Source organism: Chaetura pelagica, unplaced genomic scaffold (assembly GCF_000747805.2).
Source record: "Chaetura pelagica isolate M959 unplaced genomic scaffold, ChaPel_1.0 scaffold82, whole genome shotgun sequence".
NCBI lineage: Eukaryota > Metazoa > Chordata > Aves > Apodiformes > Apodidae > Chaetura > Chaetura pelagica.
Window position 1 is genome coordinate 6,500,514 of NW_009952990.1, and position 16,400 is coordinate 6,516,913.

The 16,400-nt window shown below is 39.3% G+C and overlaps 2 protein-coding genes across 2 annotated transcripts in view; one reads left to right on the plus strand and one right to left on the minus strand.

Moving 5' to 3' along the window:
* CCDC127 (coiled-coil domain containing 127) overlaps positions 1 to 372 on the minus strand; it is a 3,708-nt gene extending 3,336 nt beyond the window's left edge. The window contains exon 1 of the mRNA XM_009996532.1: positions 287 to 372. Coding sequence (XP_009994834.1) covers positions 287 to 372 — 86 coding nt within the window. The remainder of the gene's footprint in view (positions 1 to 286) is intronic.
* Positions 373 to 2,967: 2,595 nt separating this feature from the next.
* Positions 2,968 to 15,227, plus strand: SDHA (succinate dehydrogenase complex, subunit A, flavoprotein (Fp)). Its single transcript, XM_009996497.1, has 14 exons — positions 2,968 to 3,048; positions 3,342 to 3,503; positions 3,887 to 4,030; positions 4,180 to 4,344; positions 5,511 to 5,659; positions 6,904 to 7,028; positions 8,281 to 8,449; positions 9,032 to 9,227; positions 10,013 to 10,184; positions 12,185 to 12,303; positions 12,673 to 12,784; positions 13,801 to 13,931; positions 14,437 to 14,550; positions 14,971 to 15,227. The coding sequence occupies exons 3-14, from the start codon at positions 3,914 to 3,916 to the stop codon at positions 15,055 to 15,057; spliced, it is 1,656 nt and encodes a 551-aa protein (XP_009994799.1). The 5' UTR covers positions 2,968 to 3,048; positions 3,342 to 3,503; positions 3,887 to 3,913; the 3' UTR covers positions 15,058 to 15,227.
* Positions 15,228 to 16,400: the final 1,173 nt, after the last annotated feature.

Here is a 16,400-nt window from a genome sequence, read left to right on the forward strand (position 1 = left end):
CCCATCGGCGGGCTCGGTGCCCTCCCCTGCTTTCTGTGGAGCGTGGCTGTTTCTGCTATTCGTCTCCTGGGGCGGGTTTACTAACCGTGGTTTACTAACGCTGCCTGTGGGCACGGTTAGGCCGCTCCTCCTGGCTGGGGAGGCGAGCGCCGCAGCCTGAGGCCGTGAGCGGGCTCCCCGAGGGATGGAGGGATGTGCCGGGAAGGGCCCTGGAGGAGCCCGAGAGGTGCAGCACCTTCCAGTCCCAGCATCTGGGTGTGCAGGTGACTGCTCGCTCTTTCTGCACCTGAGTGGGAAGCTAGTGTGTATCTGCGTCTTGCTCACGTCTGGCGGGCAGTGCTTTCCAGGACGTGCTGCTTTGTTGTCGCCCATCTGTTTGTTAGTGGTCCTTAGCGGAGGCTGGTTTTTTTTACGAGGTGAAGTGGGAATTTCCACTTTCTTTCCACTGTTCTCGCCGTGTGTGTCCGTAATGAGCTTTGGATTACAAAAAATGCGTGCGTGGGAGAAGGACCATGTCAATGTAGCTGTAGTTGTCCCTGTCTTATAAAGCGACTGCAGAAGAGACAACCTACTGCGGGGTTGTTTGAAGGCTGTTTTGTTTTAAATGACAGTGAACTGGCCCTCGTTGGAATTTTAATTCCGTAAGGACCATGATGTTTCTGTTAGCATAACAGTTCAGGATTGGTGTGATCAGTGTCTCCTTCCAAATTTGGAGCAATATCTTTTTCTGCTTTGTGGACTTTAGTTCAGATGCATTCTGCACAAAACTCAGTGGCAGCAAAAATTCTTATGTATAGCAGTAACAAAAAAGTCTGTGTGGGTGGGAATAGAAGTTCTGAAACCTTGTTTTGCAGAAATTAGATATGAAGAGAAAAGCAGTCTGCTAAACAATTGTGTGATTGTGTGGTTTGGGGTTTTTTTAGAATGTATTTCCAGAGTCTTCTGATGCAAAACATGTCTCATAGCTGTTTATAGCAACTTCAGAAATTAACAAAGCTTTTAAAAAAGAAATTAAGTGCAAGGCATCCAGGCAGAATTCTGACTGGACATTGGAGCAGGCTGTTTACTCTGAGGGGAGAAGAAAACTGTTTCCTCTAGGGCTTTGGGGCGTAACCACAGTTTATAGCTCTTGAGTTGTGTATGTTGTGTTGTGTTGTTTTGTTGTGTGTGTGTTTTTTTGGTGTCTTGTTTTTGTTTACGTTCCTCCCCCCCCATTTGCACTTTCTTTAAGCAGTACAGGCTTGTTTGTTGTGTGCTGTCTTTGCTTACATTGAACATTTTCTTTTAATTGCTTTATGCAGTAACCAAATGTATTGTTGCTCCTCAACCATAAAGAATGTATTGCAGTCAAGAAAGCTGTAACAGCGTTTTGGAAACAAGCAGTAGTAGCATGTGCTAGACAATGCACAGCTGCCACATTTAAAGTGCACGGTGTAGCCTGAGGTATCTCGATTGGAGTTCTGCTAGTCTGAACTTCAGTTGCATTTAGGCTTGTGAAAGCAGTATTGCTGCAGTGAGAACAACCCATTTTAGTATCAGCTGTGATTGCTGGGAGAACTGTAGGCTCTGTAGGCTTTTGTAAGCTGTAGGCTTCATCTGGCTGCTGGTGAACTCGTTGATTTGATTCTGTGTGTGAAATATTAAAGATTATGATTAATACAGGAATTAAAATGAGCATGGAATTGCCTCAAAGCACTATAACCCAGCAGGGTGTAAGGAGGAGAGGAAATTCCAGGAGGAGAGTACTAGTAAAACTCTTTACAAATCCCTGTTAAGACTGAGCTTATTCATAGATGGCTGTAAAAAGCAGAAGTGTGTTATGATGACACATTAGATTCACTGATATGCAGGAAGATAATTTGAGGAAACCAGTATGAGAAGTGACAAAGTTGAGGGAAGTGTACTGTGGTTTACTTTGGATAGGGGAAGAGATGGGGATTTGAAAGTGATAGGAAGGGAAGACTTGCTTTTTAATGTTATTATAGGATGATTGAATCACGAAGATAACAGTTGCTAGAAAACACAAATGTCACTCCACGCATTTTAGGATATATTTCAAATAGGGAAGTGCAGTTGTCACTGCACAAATCGCTGATACGTTTTTTTGTTTCTATTCTCATCAATACTACATGCTGAGTTAGCTGTATTACTGATTAGTGCGAAGAAGAAATAGTTTCCAAGGCATTGGAGATTTATATGGTGGAGACTAAAATTCTGATTGTTTTAACCTATCAAAGCAAAGACTTCTGACTGGGTAGGTTTGGGTGCTGAGGTTTTTTTTGTTTGGTTTTGAACATGTCAGGGGAGAGGGAATAGCATTACAGAAGGGGAAAACTGTGCCCTTGTGCTTCACTTGGGTATTAATAAGTTGTTCTAAATTTGTCACTAATTAATAGATAATGAGAACAAGAGAAAGATCTCTGACTTTTGAAGCAACGATGAGCTGAACAACCTTCCTTACCACCTATATTTTTTTTCTTCATTACTCTTGACCACCGGAAATATTTAAAATTCTAGGATTGCTTGATGTGGATGTGAGAGGTATTTTCTGTTAATCATGTTGTTCCCTTAAAGTTGACTTTATCTTTGTTTATTTATTTAAAAAAAATGCAAGAATACTACAACATTAATAGCAAACAAATTTTTCATCAGTGCAGTGTTAGATAGGTCTAGGAGACTGGTTAATGTTCGCAAAGTAAATAACAGATTATCTGTGACACCCTGTTATATTTGCAAGTCGTTCTCCCGTCCAGTCAAAACGGGCTTTTTTTTTTTATATGAATGTAGGAGAGCTACACCCATTTCATTGGGTGTGGCTCTAAAATGTGTTGATACAATATTTTTGTTCATATGATATCAGTGGTAAATAAACGTTATAAATAACATCTTGTAGCCAAGAGTGCTGAAAGTCTTCCTTGTGGAAACATGTTTTCTAATAGTTGCCTTGACTTCTTTCCGTAGTGGCCAGTGGCAAGCCGGGCTCTGGCACGCAACTTGCACTTCACAGTCTATGGAAAGAAAAATGCTTCTACGAAGGTTTCCAGTTCGGTATGTCCGTACCTCTTTATATCTTAAGTAACAGATTAGGTGATACATGTAATACCACCAGGTACTTGGCTTTTAGCAGAGTATTGTGTTCAAGTACTTAGTGAGATTGAGTTGCTGAAATGCATGGCTTTTTTTTACTTATAGTTTCCATCCAAGAGAGTATGTATCAGATGTAGCATTCACTTCAAGAGTCTATTAAGGATATTAAATCTATACTGCTTTTGACTCCATGAAGCTTGAGTTTTACCTAGCTTGAAATATTTGTGTTCATAACAAACTGATTTATTTTCCAGATTTCTACGCAATATCCAGTAGTGGACCATGAATTCGATGCAGTAGTTGTGGGTGCAGGAGGAGCAGGTCTACGGGCTGCGTTTGGTTTGTCAGAGGCTGGATTTAATACAGCATGTGTTACAAAGCTGTTTCCCACCAGATCTCATACTGTTGCTGCACAGGTGAGAAATGAGGTTGAACAGATGTTTATAAAACAGCTGCTCTCAGAAAGCTGATTTGGGTAAGCACATGAACATCATGCTTCCTTTGGTAAATATTGTATATTTTGTTGCCACTATTTTGGAAGGCAGCACATGTTTAGATTCTATTTAATGCTTTTTCATTGCATTAAATGTAACTTTGAAGTTCATTCTGTAAGACAAAACAAGAGAAAACCATTGTGAAACTGATACACTGCACAGGCTTTTCACAGCTGTGTTTAATCTGACTTTACTGTCTCTCTTGTACACAGAGGCCTAAATGGTATGTGTTTTTTAACAGAAATGAGGAAAGCCTACTAAAACTGTACTTCAGTAATACCAGGAAAATGGATTTTCATTTTCAGGGTGGTATCAACGCTGCTCTGGGAAACATGGAGGATGATAACTGGAGGTGGCATTTCTATGACACAGTGAAAGGGTCTGATTGGCTGGGTGACCAGGATGCCATACACTACATGACTGAGCAAGCTCCAGCTGCAGTTATAGAGGTGAGACTTGCTGGAATTGATGTCAGCTCTTCAATTCGTGTAACACAAACTAGCTTCCATAGAGATCTCCTTACTAGGAACATAGTAAAATAATTTGTTGTTGGGTTGCTATACACAGAGTTTCTGATGCTTGTATTTGGTTTCATCAGCTGGAAAATTATGGGATGCCATTCAGCAGGGCTGAAGAAGGAAAAATTTATCAGCGTGCATTTGGCGGACAGAGTCTTCAGTTTGGAAAAGGAGGACAGGCTCACAGATGCTGTTGTGTTGCAGACAGGACAGGACATTCACTATTACACACTTTGTATGGCAGGGTAAGCAGCCATGAAGTAAATGTGCTTTGGGTTTTTGTATTTGCACTTAAGGGTATTTTTTCTTGACCCTCTTGAATTTTGGAAAAAAAACAACCAACCAACACCACAAACAAAATATATAGCTGTTCACATATGAGTGAGGAATCCAGGGGAGTGACTGATGACAATTCTGGATTTCCTTCCTTTCTGAGGCAACGTGGAAGGATGTAGTGTTGGTGGTGCTTGATTTTGTCAGGAGTACACAGAAATAGAAGAAACTGAAAGACCATCATTATGGCCCTTGTGAAGACAATGGATGTTAAATTGGTGTACAATATTAGCTTTGTCTGTACTGGTTCCTCACCGTTAATACTTTCATGTCTGTTGACTAGACCGAAAGAATTTATGCAAACCTTCCCCAAAAAGCTTTTTTCAAAAAAATCTTGCACAGCAGTGTTGGAGAACTCTACATTCCTCTTCAAACACGGGGCAGGGGAAGGCAAGAGGTGTAAATGCATGAAGGCCTGCTATACATTTCTGAGCTTGTTTTATGGCAATTAAGTGACTGACTTCCATATCTGTTCCTATCAAATCTACAAACCATAATTGAAGAAAGATTTGGTTATTTTAAAATGGTAGTAAGCTACTTGAAAACTGAAATTGAGTACCTAGTAGCTCAGGTTTTTTGCTTACTTGGTAGCTAGCTAATTGTTTTCCTTCAGGTTCACATTCTATATACTTCTGTAATGCAAATGCTCAGTGTTGCCAAACACGAGTCTGATCCTTGAGGGCATAAAACAATGTTTGACTTGATGCCTGCTGCTTCTGCTGGTATACTAGGCACGTGGACATGTATTCCACTTCTCTGTGAGAGGTTAAGTACAACATGCTTGTACATGTATCAGCCACCACAGCTGAGTGAAATGTTGCCAAATGTAGAGGCAAATAAGCCTTGCTGACTAGCTGTTATGTGTCAGGATTAAGTGGTTTCATAACTCCTTGTATCTCTAAGCATAGATCGATTAGTGAATTTTTAGATTTGTGAGGAAAGCAGCTTCCTTGAGAGCTGTTAGGGGTGGTTTTTTATCTGGATACAGCCCAATTGCCTTGACAGTTTTGAGAAGAGGTTACTTTGATTTCAGGATTTTTCTTAAAGCTACTTTTTTTTTTTTTTTTTTTCCCTCCAGTCTCTAAGATACGATACAAGCTACTTCGTTGAATACTTTGCCTTGGACCTACTTATGGAAAATGGAGAATGTCGTGGTGTTATTGCCCTTTGCATAGAAGATGGCACTATACATCGTTTTAGAGCAAAGAACACTGTCATTGCCACTGGGTAATGTGATGTTTATGATGAAGGACGTAAACTTGAGGCTGCTTCTAGTTGGAAGTCTGTGTGTTTGTATGTGAATCCACAGTATAGGGATGATATGTTGGCTTGTAAAAAGTAGTTTACATGTTCATCTTTCCCCCCCCCTTTAATTAAAAGCAATATAAGTGAATTCACTCATTCCCTCTGAAAGAAGGGACTGATTAGTTTTGTGGTCAAGTATAAATGCAATATGAGGTCTAACTTGGAATCCTAGAACAATGGCATGAAGATGAAATGCTCAAGAGCAGGAACTAAATGATCTGTTATTTTTAAAACGTGCTGGTTAAAGCGGACGTTGTTGCAATGCCACCGATGTTTATATATTTCTGTAGGGTTCTAAGTGTGCTGTAGGAAACAGCTTTTTAAAAAATTTGGAGAATCTACTATGTTAAGATACCAAAATTGTAAGTTTAATTGTTGTGAAATGAAATTATTGGATGTGTAACTTCACATTACTTGCTTGCAAAAATGTGTATACCCTTAGAGTGCTATATGCATTAGACAGCAGTAAGTCATTTATCTGTTTCAGTATGACAGATGTTTATAAATACATTGTATACCAAAATACTGAGTTTGGTTGCCTGTATAATATGGCTTTGTTAAAGCTAAAGCTGTTTTCCTACTTGAATATGTTGGATTACGTACAAATGTATATTGATACTTCTGAGAGTTTGTCCTGAAATTAGAGGTATTTGCAGTGCTCAGTAGCATTGGAAGTTAAAATGTTTGTTTTAGGCATAACATTCACTTTTAATACCTAATTTTGGGCAACCAAGTTTTGAAATGTAAGAATATAAAACCAGGGCCATATCAAGGGTTTAAACCATTGTTATATGCTATTTTTGATAAAACTGCTAGAAGTAATTCAAATGGAGTGATGTGATTGAATTGAGAGGACGTTCTGAAGTAACTCTTCTGGTAAAAAGGGTTCTGATACTAACCTAATTATCCTGCTTTGAAATTGTCATTCTTGGACCTGCCACCTGCCATCTTTCAAATATGGTTGAACATAACAGGGCAATACCAATTTTGTTTTCTTTTGAAGTTAAGCACAGAAGATAGCAGAACTTAGCATCTTATTATCTGCTCTATTTCCACTGTTGTGCAAAGAGCATAGTTAAGTGGTTTGTTCTGGTGATTTGTAGTTTTGTTTTGGGTTGTTTTTAGTTTTTTTTCCTGCTAATTCTGTTAACATTTGTGTTCCGTAGTGGGTATGGCCGCACTTACTTCAGTTGTACATCTGCTCATACTAGTACGGGTGATGGCACTGCTATGGTCACACGAGCTGGTCTCCCTTGCCAGGACTTAGAATTTGTACAGTTTCACCCTACAGGTACACAATATAAAATAATACTTACAACGTTATTCTTAAGGAGTCAAGAGTTCTTTGTTGTTTAAAACTGTGCTCCAGTCAATTTGCACTTTTCTGTAGTACTTCGTTGTGACAGGTGTTCAGACTTGTCTGCAACTGCCATGGAATGTAAGTCTGCGAATAAGACTTACGGTATGAGAAAAGTCTCAGCTGTTCTCATTGAAAGACCAAGTGTTAAATATTTTGAGGTGCTGTTTTTACAATACTAACAGGTATTATAAATTCCAAGTTGAAACCTCTTTACATCTTAAACTTATGTTTCCTCTTGTCTTTAAAATGTTAAAGGGTTTGCTATTAGGTACAGGATAGGTGCAAATGTTAGGGAGTTATATACTAGAATATTTTGTGTAAAGGTACATATTTAGGACTGTGGTTTACCTGAAGTATAGGTACCTATTTAGAACTGTGGTTTTAAAGCACAGGGTCAGTATCAAGACTAAATTACAGTGTTCACAAACTAAAAGTAAGTTTCTTTTTTGTTATAGCTAAACAAATGCTCAGTTTTAACTTGCAATAAGTAATGACTTTTAAAATTATTTACTTAATTTTACAGTAATGCATTTGTTATAAAGAGATCTAGTGTTAATTTGACTTAGCTAAGGTTTTAATACTCGAAGCTTAATTGCTTGTCTGATAATTCCATAGCTTCTAACACAACTGTCAAATGCAGGAGTTGTTCACCATTTTTGTTTTTTATGTTGTCCAGTGCTGAAAGATAACAGGTAGACCTTCCTTCTCTGAAGTAAAGTTACACTTAGTAAGCTTTTTCATTCCATACAATTTGAAGCTGTCCTGTACTGCCTTAGCACAGGAGAAGAAGGAATGAAGATTAGCAAACTGACACTGAGATAATCCACTTCTGGTTTATTTAAAGTTTTTTAACAAAATAATTGCTGACATTCTACAAAACCTTTATAAAAGACTCCTTACATCTTGGTAGGTGCAAATATCTTCTAGTTGTAATATTATAAATACCATGAAAGTTCCAAATCAACTTGCTCACTTTCTAGGAAGAGTATTTGAAAGGAATAGCAGCATTTGTTTCTCAGCAGTCTGTGGGGACAGTTACTAGTGATATGATTAGGATGGAATAAAATCTACCTTTGTCACTTGTTTGCATTACTTTAAGATCTTGTTTATTCAATCCTGGTCATCCTGATTATGAGGCTGCCAAAAGAATATTGCATTTGATGGTTATTCTATTTCTTGACAGGTATCTATGGGGCTGGCTGTCTTATAACAGAAGGATGTCGTGGAGAGGGAGGTATTCTAATTAATAGTCAAGGTGAAAGATTTATGGAGAGATATGCACCTGTTGCTAAGGATCTGGCTTCCAGGGATGTAGTATCTCGTTCTATGACCATAGAAATCCGTGAAGGAAGGTTAGTCCAGTACTGTTCATAAAACTGCACAATAAATACTTAATCATACTAGACTGTATACAGTACAATAGTTCATTTGATAAACACCTTATAATTCCTGGAAGTGAGCGTTAATTACTGTTAACTGAATACCGCATGCAGGGCATAAACTTTACTTATTAGTTCCTGATGATACTGAAAAGGAACAAAATATGTTAGGAGCCTCCTGTTTGAATTTGGTTCATCATAGAGACAGTTGTTCAAACAAATTTAGTATATATACTCTTACTGCAAACAACGGAAGTAATTTGGTCCTCTCTCCTCTTGATTATCTTCAATTGTTGTGTATTTTTGCAGTGATGTAGTGTCTAAAGTCTTAAACACTGTGAGTTACTGTGAAAAGAAACCTGGGAGGTGAAAAATTCACGTAAATTCTGCCAGATTCGACAGTTCCTAAATATGCTAGGTACTCATTTTTGCCTGATAACCTTTGAAAGAAATGAAAAGTTAAAATTTTTACAAATGAAACAAACTGGATTAGAAATCTTACTTGTGCTTGCAGAATTCCTCTTTTGTATTCCAGTGTTGACTTTTTTTTGGCAGGGGTTGTGGTCCTGAAAAAGACCATGTGTACTTGCAATTGCACCACTTACCACCACAGCAGCTAGCAACTCGTCTCCCAGGAATTTCAGAAACAGCTATGATATTTGCTGGAGTTGATGTCACTAAAGAGCCTATTCCTGTTCTGCCTACTGTGCATTATAATATGGGAGGTATTCCTACTAACTACAAAGGACAGGTAAGTAATAGATCGCTTCTAGGGTTATTTTTTTTCCCACTGTGATAATAGGAATTATTTTCCAAATATGAAAGCATTATCAGTGTTTCTCATAAACGTAAGGATGCTGAATAACATTAGTTTTTTATTAATAATAATATCAGAGTACTTCAAACACACCATCCCTTGGGGTTTTTTTTGTAAATAACTGGAGTCATGTTCCAGTCCATCTGGAGATGTGAGCTCCAAGAAACATTTAAAATGAAGTTGGTGTTATGTCTGAGAACAATTCTCTGCTTATCAAGTTGAGGATAATATATAGTTGAACAATGATTAAACTATGGCTCTATTACAACTAGGGCTCTGTAACTCCAGTTACTGTATATTAACTCTCTTTACTTCATGTAATCTTTACACTAGAGTCCTTAAACTCATACTAGTTAGAAGTCAATTTGGTTGCATCACCTGAATTTTTCTGTTTTAGTGTATTGTACATGTCTTATTTTTAATGTAAAATTTTGCCTTGGAAATGTGTGCAGATCAGATTTGCTTCCTATGTTTTTGTGACTTGCTGCAGAATTGCAGTGAAATAGATGGTTTTGTTTCATAAGCATAACTAAAGAAATCTTAGGTTATAGCGCCATCTGTATTTATGTAGAACTGAGGTGTTCATAGTTTCAGACTTGGAGAAAATTTTAGATTGCTGTGTTTCATCCTTACCTGTTTGCAGCCTTTGCAAATAAGGTGGTTTACACTGTTATAAATTGTTCAAGAAATGAGTATTAATTGACTGTTTGGAATGGCAGGTGATCACACATGTGAATGGTGAGGATAAAGTGGTACCTGGCTTATATGCTTGTGGGGAAGCAGCCTCTGCATCTGTCCATGGTGCAAATCGGCTTGGTGCAAACTCACTTCTGGATTTGGTGGTATTTGGTCGTGCTTGTGCCCTTACTATTGCAGAGACATGCAAGCCTGGTAAGTCTCAGTTTGTTTCATTGTTTTAAAGACATTATCCTTTACAATTTCATTTCTGCCCAACAGGAGTTGTTGCTATGTAATTCAACTTCAGAATGCTAGACATAGACATAGATTGTTAGAAAAGGCAGAAATCAGTGTTTATGCTTTTTATAGGAATGTTCTTTGTGATGCAAATGCTTGTCATTAACGTGCTTTATGAATAAATCTTAAAACTAGAATTGGATCAATGCTGTTGGCAAAAACAGTTGAATTTTTTCACAAGCTGGCAAAACAGAATATAGAGTATGAAGACTGACTTCTCTGCATCCTGCACTGCATCTTCTACATCAAAACGTAGTCTGTCTTAGACATGGCACTTCCATTTGTCAGAGTTTGACTCAGGTCCGACAACAATGCTCTCGATCCCCCCTCCCCCCAACCCAGGTAGGGAAGGAGAGAGAGAAAAAGAGAGAGACTTGGCTGGATTGAAAACTAAACTACACAGCTTTAATTAAAACACTAATGAATCATACAAGAAAATATATACAATTATATACAGATATGTTCAGGAATGGGCAAAAGCCTCTCGCCTCCCCCCACCCCAGCAACTCCCACAGCACTTCCCTGAACTGGGAAGAGTCCCGAGGAATCCCGGAGCTGCTGCTGGAGAAAGCAGAGAGTTATGGGGGTCAGGAGAGATCAAGGCTGAGGATCGACGGTGATGGATGAACAGAGTCCTCCCTGGATACCGGCCATGGACGGAAGAGAAGGGAAAAAGAAGGAAGGAAGGAAGTTGTCTTCCATGATCTCTGACCTTCCCTTGAGCTTACGTAGATATATGGAATGGAATGGAATATCTTTGGCCAATTTTGCTGTCCATCTAACTCAGCCTCCTGCGGGGGGGTCACAGATCTCCCCATAGTGTCTGAGCTGGCAGAGTGCAGGTGCAGCCTTGAAGCCTCAGTAGTTAGAAAAACATTCCACTGTCTTATCAGCCTAGCAGAACACACTGTTGCTAGCTACAAGAAAGCTTACTGAAGGGAAAAAAAAACCAGTAAAAAGAAAAATTGGCTTCATCCTGGCTCAAACCAGGACACCATTATAGTGCAATCTGCCACCTTGTTGATATAAGGTGGACTGCATATACAAATAATAAGAGACAGATACTAAAAAATAGTAAGATCTCATCCCCTATATATGGATTATCACTGTTATTTTTAAGTAATCTTGTTCAGCAGCAGTTGCTGAGTGGGAAAACGCAACCAACAAACAAAACACTGTGAGGCAGTTATATTGCAGCTCAAGTCCAGATGTAGCAATCTGTTTCATCATTGCTTAATGTCCAAATTAGTAAGACTTTTTTCAGTCTGACTCTCCTCAAAGTGCCCAGAGTGGTGGTTCCTGATGGAATTGGCTTTGATCTAGCAGTGCTTGCTGGCTTTGCTTTGTGCAAACATTTATTTGGATCAGTCTTTCTGTGACTCCTTTGAGTTGGAAGTTACAGGATGGTTTTCATTAGTCTGAATTCAAAGCTACATGTGAGATAAAATATGCTGGTAAGATGCTCTATTTGATTTGTTACCCAATAACAGATGGGGTCCAGTATTAGAGGCAATATGCAGAGCTCACATGTAACTGCCAAACTTATTGACTGGAGGTTTGGGGGTGAGGAGACAAGGAACACATGGGAGAAGATGGTAAGGAGCCAAGCTTATTCCATAGTACAGAAGAATTTATATAAAATTCTGTTTTTAAGGAATTAACAGCAGAATTTAGCCAAACCTATAAATTTTCTACTAACTGTGATAGGAAGAATGTGATTCATATATTCCACTGAGTATTTTTAAACTTAGGGCTTGTATTACTGGGCACTCAGGAAAACAACAGTTCAACTGTATCTCAGAGGAAGGCAAGAGATAGGATTTTAGTCAAGTCTGACTTTTAGTAGTTGCAAGGCTATGAAACTGCTGGAAACAACAACCAGTCACCTACTAACCTTACTGAAAATTTGTTATTAGGAGAGACAGTTCCCTCCATTAAGCCAAATGCTGGTGAAGAGTCAGTTGCTAATCTTGACAAATTAAGATTTGCTGATGGAACCATAAGAACTTCGGAAGTGCGACTTAACATGCAGAAGGTAAGCCTGGTGAAGCTCTAAAGTGTAATGTGGGAGAAGCTGCAAGCAACAGAGGGCTTGGTGACTTTGTGAAGTATACTTCAGGATTTGCTTTGCAGAAGTAAAAAGCAGTGTGAGAAGATTTTGCGCAGTAAAGGCTGTATCAGTTATGGTAATTTCTTCTTCCCGTCAGGGTTATTTCTCTTGGGTATTGTAATAGAGTGAGGTTTCCTCTGGGGTGAACAGAAAAATGGCTTTCCTTTGTCTATAGGTGGCAGATGTGCTGGAAATCAAACTGGCTGTATAGCAAGCTGTGTTGAACTAATTAAGTTGTGTACAGTATTATGCATATGCAGCATATGAAACTGATTTTGTGTTACTGTCTTGCAGACAATGCAAAACCATGCTGCTGTATTTCGTACTGGTTCTGTACTCCAGGAAGGCTGTGAAAAACTTAGCCGAATTTATGGTGATCTGGCTCATCTAAAGACATTTGACAGAGGTAATTTGATAGCAAAGAATCTGCCCTGGCCAGAGTATTCTCTGGGAAAAGTCTGGGGTTTTTTTCTTCTTTAAACCTGTTTGTGTCTCGTGAAACTGGATAAAGACAATTTTGAATCTTCCAAAATATTTTGTAGAGCCCTACTTGCTAAACATGGTAAGCAGTGAAGTACTTGATCTAACTGGTCATTTTCTGTTTGCACACTATTTCAAAGAAGCAGAGACTGAAATCAGATTTAACTGTGTAAGGTGCTAACTGCTGTTCTCTCAGAACATGATGTGAAGTTGTGCAGATACTAAGATGAACTTTGCTAAGTATCTTCTGAAAACGCCAGGGAGTATCAAAAAGGTGGCAAGACTACTCATGGGCCAAACACTTGTTTTTCATACTTCAGCTGAGCAGATAGCGCTGCATACAGATACTGCCGTGTCTTGCAGCGTATCTTAGGAGGACTTGGTTAATTATGTACAATTGATTATCCACCTTTTGTCCATTCTCCAACTAGTTGTGTATTTTTCTCCAACTACTGCTGTTGGACATGTATCCTAAGACTGGATGTCTGATGGAACTGTCTTTCTTGGACAGCATCAAGAAAGTGTTATGATAGCTATGTGTTGTGATATGTAGGTATCAAAATGAAGGTATATTCATATAGGGGAACTCAGGTCTACCTTGGAGATACTTAAATGAACAAGAACACTATTAGCAGGGATTTTATTTTATTTCCCTCTCAGGGAGGGTGGGAAGAAAGGGAAGCATTGCTGTCTGGATCTTCTGGAAGTCTTCCCAAAGACCATCTAGCTAGATCTTGTGATCCAATGTGGACTATGGGGACTGAGTTGTAGGTGTTCTGAGCCTTGCAGGCAATAGTGAGTAACTCAATATTGCAGAGCACTGCATCTGCAGTAGGTAGAGCATTGGCTAGTTCAGTTCTAACTATCAGCAACGGGACAGAAGTAAATGGAGGAATAACTTATTTGCAGAACATGTTCCATAGTACTTCAATATTTTCCTAGGTATTGTGTGGAACACTGACTTGGTGGAGACCCTTGAACTGCAAAATCTGATGCTTTGTGCTCTGCAAACCATTTATGGTGCTGAGGCTCGCAAAGAGTCCCGGGGTGCTCATGCCAGAGAGGACTACAAGGTATAAATATTTTCTGTGACCTGGATGTAGGATTCTCTTTGCATTTTATTTGTAAATAATTCTTGGATTTAAAAGTTGTAATTTCTTCAAAGTAATGTCTTCAGAGTCCTGAGTTAAGATTAGTATGCTATTTGTTTGAGGTCCTATCTGCTCTGTTTTATCTGTTCTTATTTGTTATGTATAAGATCACCAATATATGCAACATTGGATGATGGTCTTTAAAGAAGAACAGGTCCCTGTGTGCAAAGGATTAGAGAGGTCTAAACTGGGAGTAATAATAAGTAGGATTTCAATCAGAATGATTGTTCTGTGGAAGGAACATTGCTTTAAATGCTGTGGTCTTGCAAGGGCTTTAAAATTTGACATGGGCAGTGTTAAGATAAAGCTTGCTGGCTATTGGGACACCCATTGTATTACAGTTGTAATTGGAATGCATCTAATCATGTGGTCATAAAGTGATTTGCAGATGCAAAATCTGTCTGTACTAACCTAATTTTCTCCTTAGTTACGGGTAGATGAGTATGACTATTCTAAGCCACTCCAAGGCCAACAGCAGAAGCCATTTGAACAGCACTGGAGAAAGCACACACTTTCGTATGTGGATGTCCCATCTGGGAAGGTATGTTGAGACTGAGTGTGAACATTTCACTTCTTGAGTAGCTGCTGTGTTTGGGAAGATAGTGACACAGTTCGGTCTCCTAACCTGTGTCCTAACCTGTGTCTCCTAACCAGTCTTGAAGACTTTCCTGGTTTAAAGAACTAGAAACTAGCAGTCTTTGCCAAAACTTCACTTTTGCCCAAAAGGCCTTTTTAAAGTAGTATTCTGATACGATTACTGGTCAGGCTTTGCTTTCAATGAATTCAGTCAGTGGTAACTACTTTTTTTTAAGGAAGGAGCTGAATAATGGAGAAATTAGGTTACCATCAATGAAGTAATTCTGTTACCTATGTTATTCAGTCATTCCTGTTAGTTAGGCTGCCTTGTTTCTATACAAGAGGTTTGTTTTTTCTCTAAGTTCTTTGCTCTCTCTTACTTTAGGTTACCTTGAAATACAGACCTGTGATTGACAGAACTTTGAATGAAGAAGACTGCTCAACTGTCCCACCTGCTATTCGCTCCTACTAGTAACTTGCAACTTGCAGTCCTCTCCCCGGGGGGGTTAGTGTACATAAGCATAGTGGAAAGCAAATCAAATTAGTATTGTCACTACCCATTCATGGAAAATGGTGACTAAACTCTCCAGCTTGTATTCTGCTGCGGCTTACTGTACAATTATAAAAATGGAATGCAGGACAGCTTATGTTCTTTCACACATCTGTCAAAACTGACAGAGAAAACACAAAATGTGTCTAAATAAAGTGATTTGAAGTCTTGTATTTGTACTTGTTTGAATATGCTATTATGTATATAATTACAATGCTTTTATTTGTATAGTTATTTCCATATTTTCAGAACAGGAAATGCATTGCAATACTTTTAGTCAAGATTGAGATGCTGAATGCTATGATACAGGGACTTAAAATTAAATGTCCTAATTGCTGATTGTAAGTCATGTGAAAGAAAATGATGCAGTTACAACTTCTTTTTCCTGAAGCTAAAACGGTAGAAATTGTCATATAGTTGCTTTATGGAAGGAAACAATATGCTTCTAGTTCAGTTGCTTCCTCCAGAATATACAAGGAATGAAACACATTCTTAATAGCTAATTTTTACTATCTCTGGAGGTTCTGAGGATGCTTTTGTGATGTCCTGTATGTCCATTTCCTAGACTGTCTTTTCTCTCAGAGGAACGAAGACTAAAGACTAAATCTTAAAGCTCACCAGACTCAGAACTTAAGTGTGCTTTAGTGCGAAGATGTAATTTGTAAGGCATCAACAGAGCAGTTTCTAGCACTGTTTCTCTGAATACTTTCCAGTTCTTGGAGGAACTGTGGAGATTGCAACTGAATGGAGCATTTCTTGTTGACAACTTTTTTTGTTTTCTCAACAGGTGAATATTGTTGGAAAAAATGGAATGTTTGGAATGTTGGTGGTTATGGTATTTTCAATTTTTCCTGCCACATTTCACTCTTGTAATGTTTGTCCACCTGGCAGCAGGGAGCTGAGACTGGACTGAGATGTGGGGCATGTGGGAGCACCACCCTTGCAGGGGCAGGAAAGGGGACTAGATCCTGACGGCTTGTTTTACAGGCAGGACTCTATGACTTATTTAAGAGGGGAGGAAATAACGCGTCACGCATCTTTTAAAAGCTTACAATAAAGCCAAATAAAACCTTTTCTCCATCGTCTGGGAATCGCAAGTTCCGGGGGGCGGTGTGTCTGACGCGGGGGGCAGCCCTGCCGGCCGGGCAGGCGGGGAACCTGCCCCGGCGGCCGGAGGAGCCCTCGGGGCGCTGCTCGGGGCGCTGCTCAGCCCGCGGGGCTCCGCTCATCCCGCTGCCCATCCCGCTGCCGCGCACGCCCGGTCC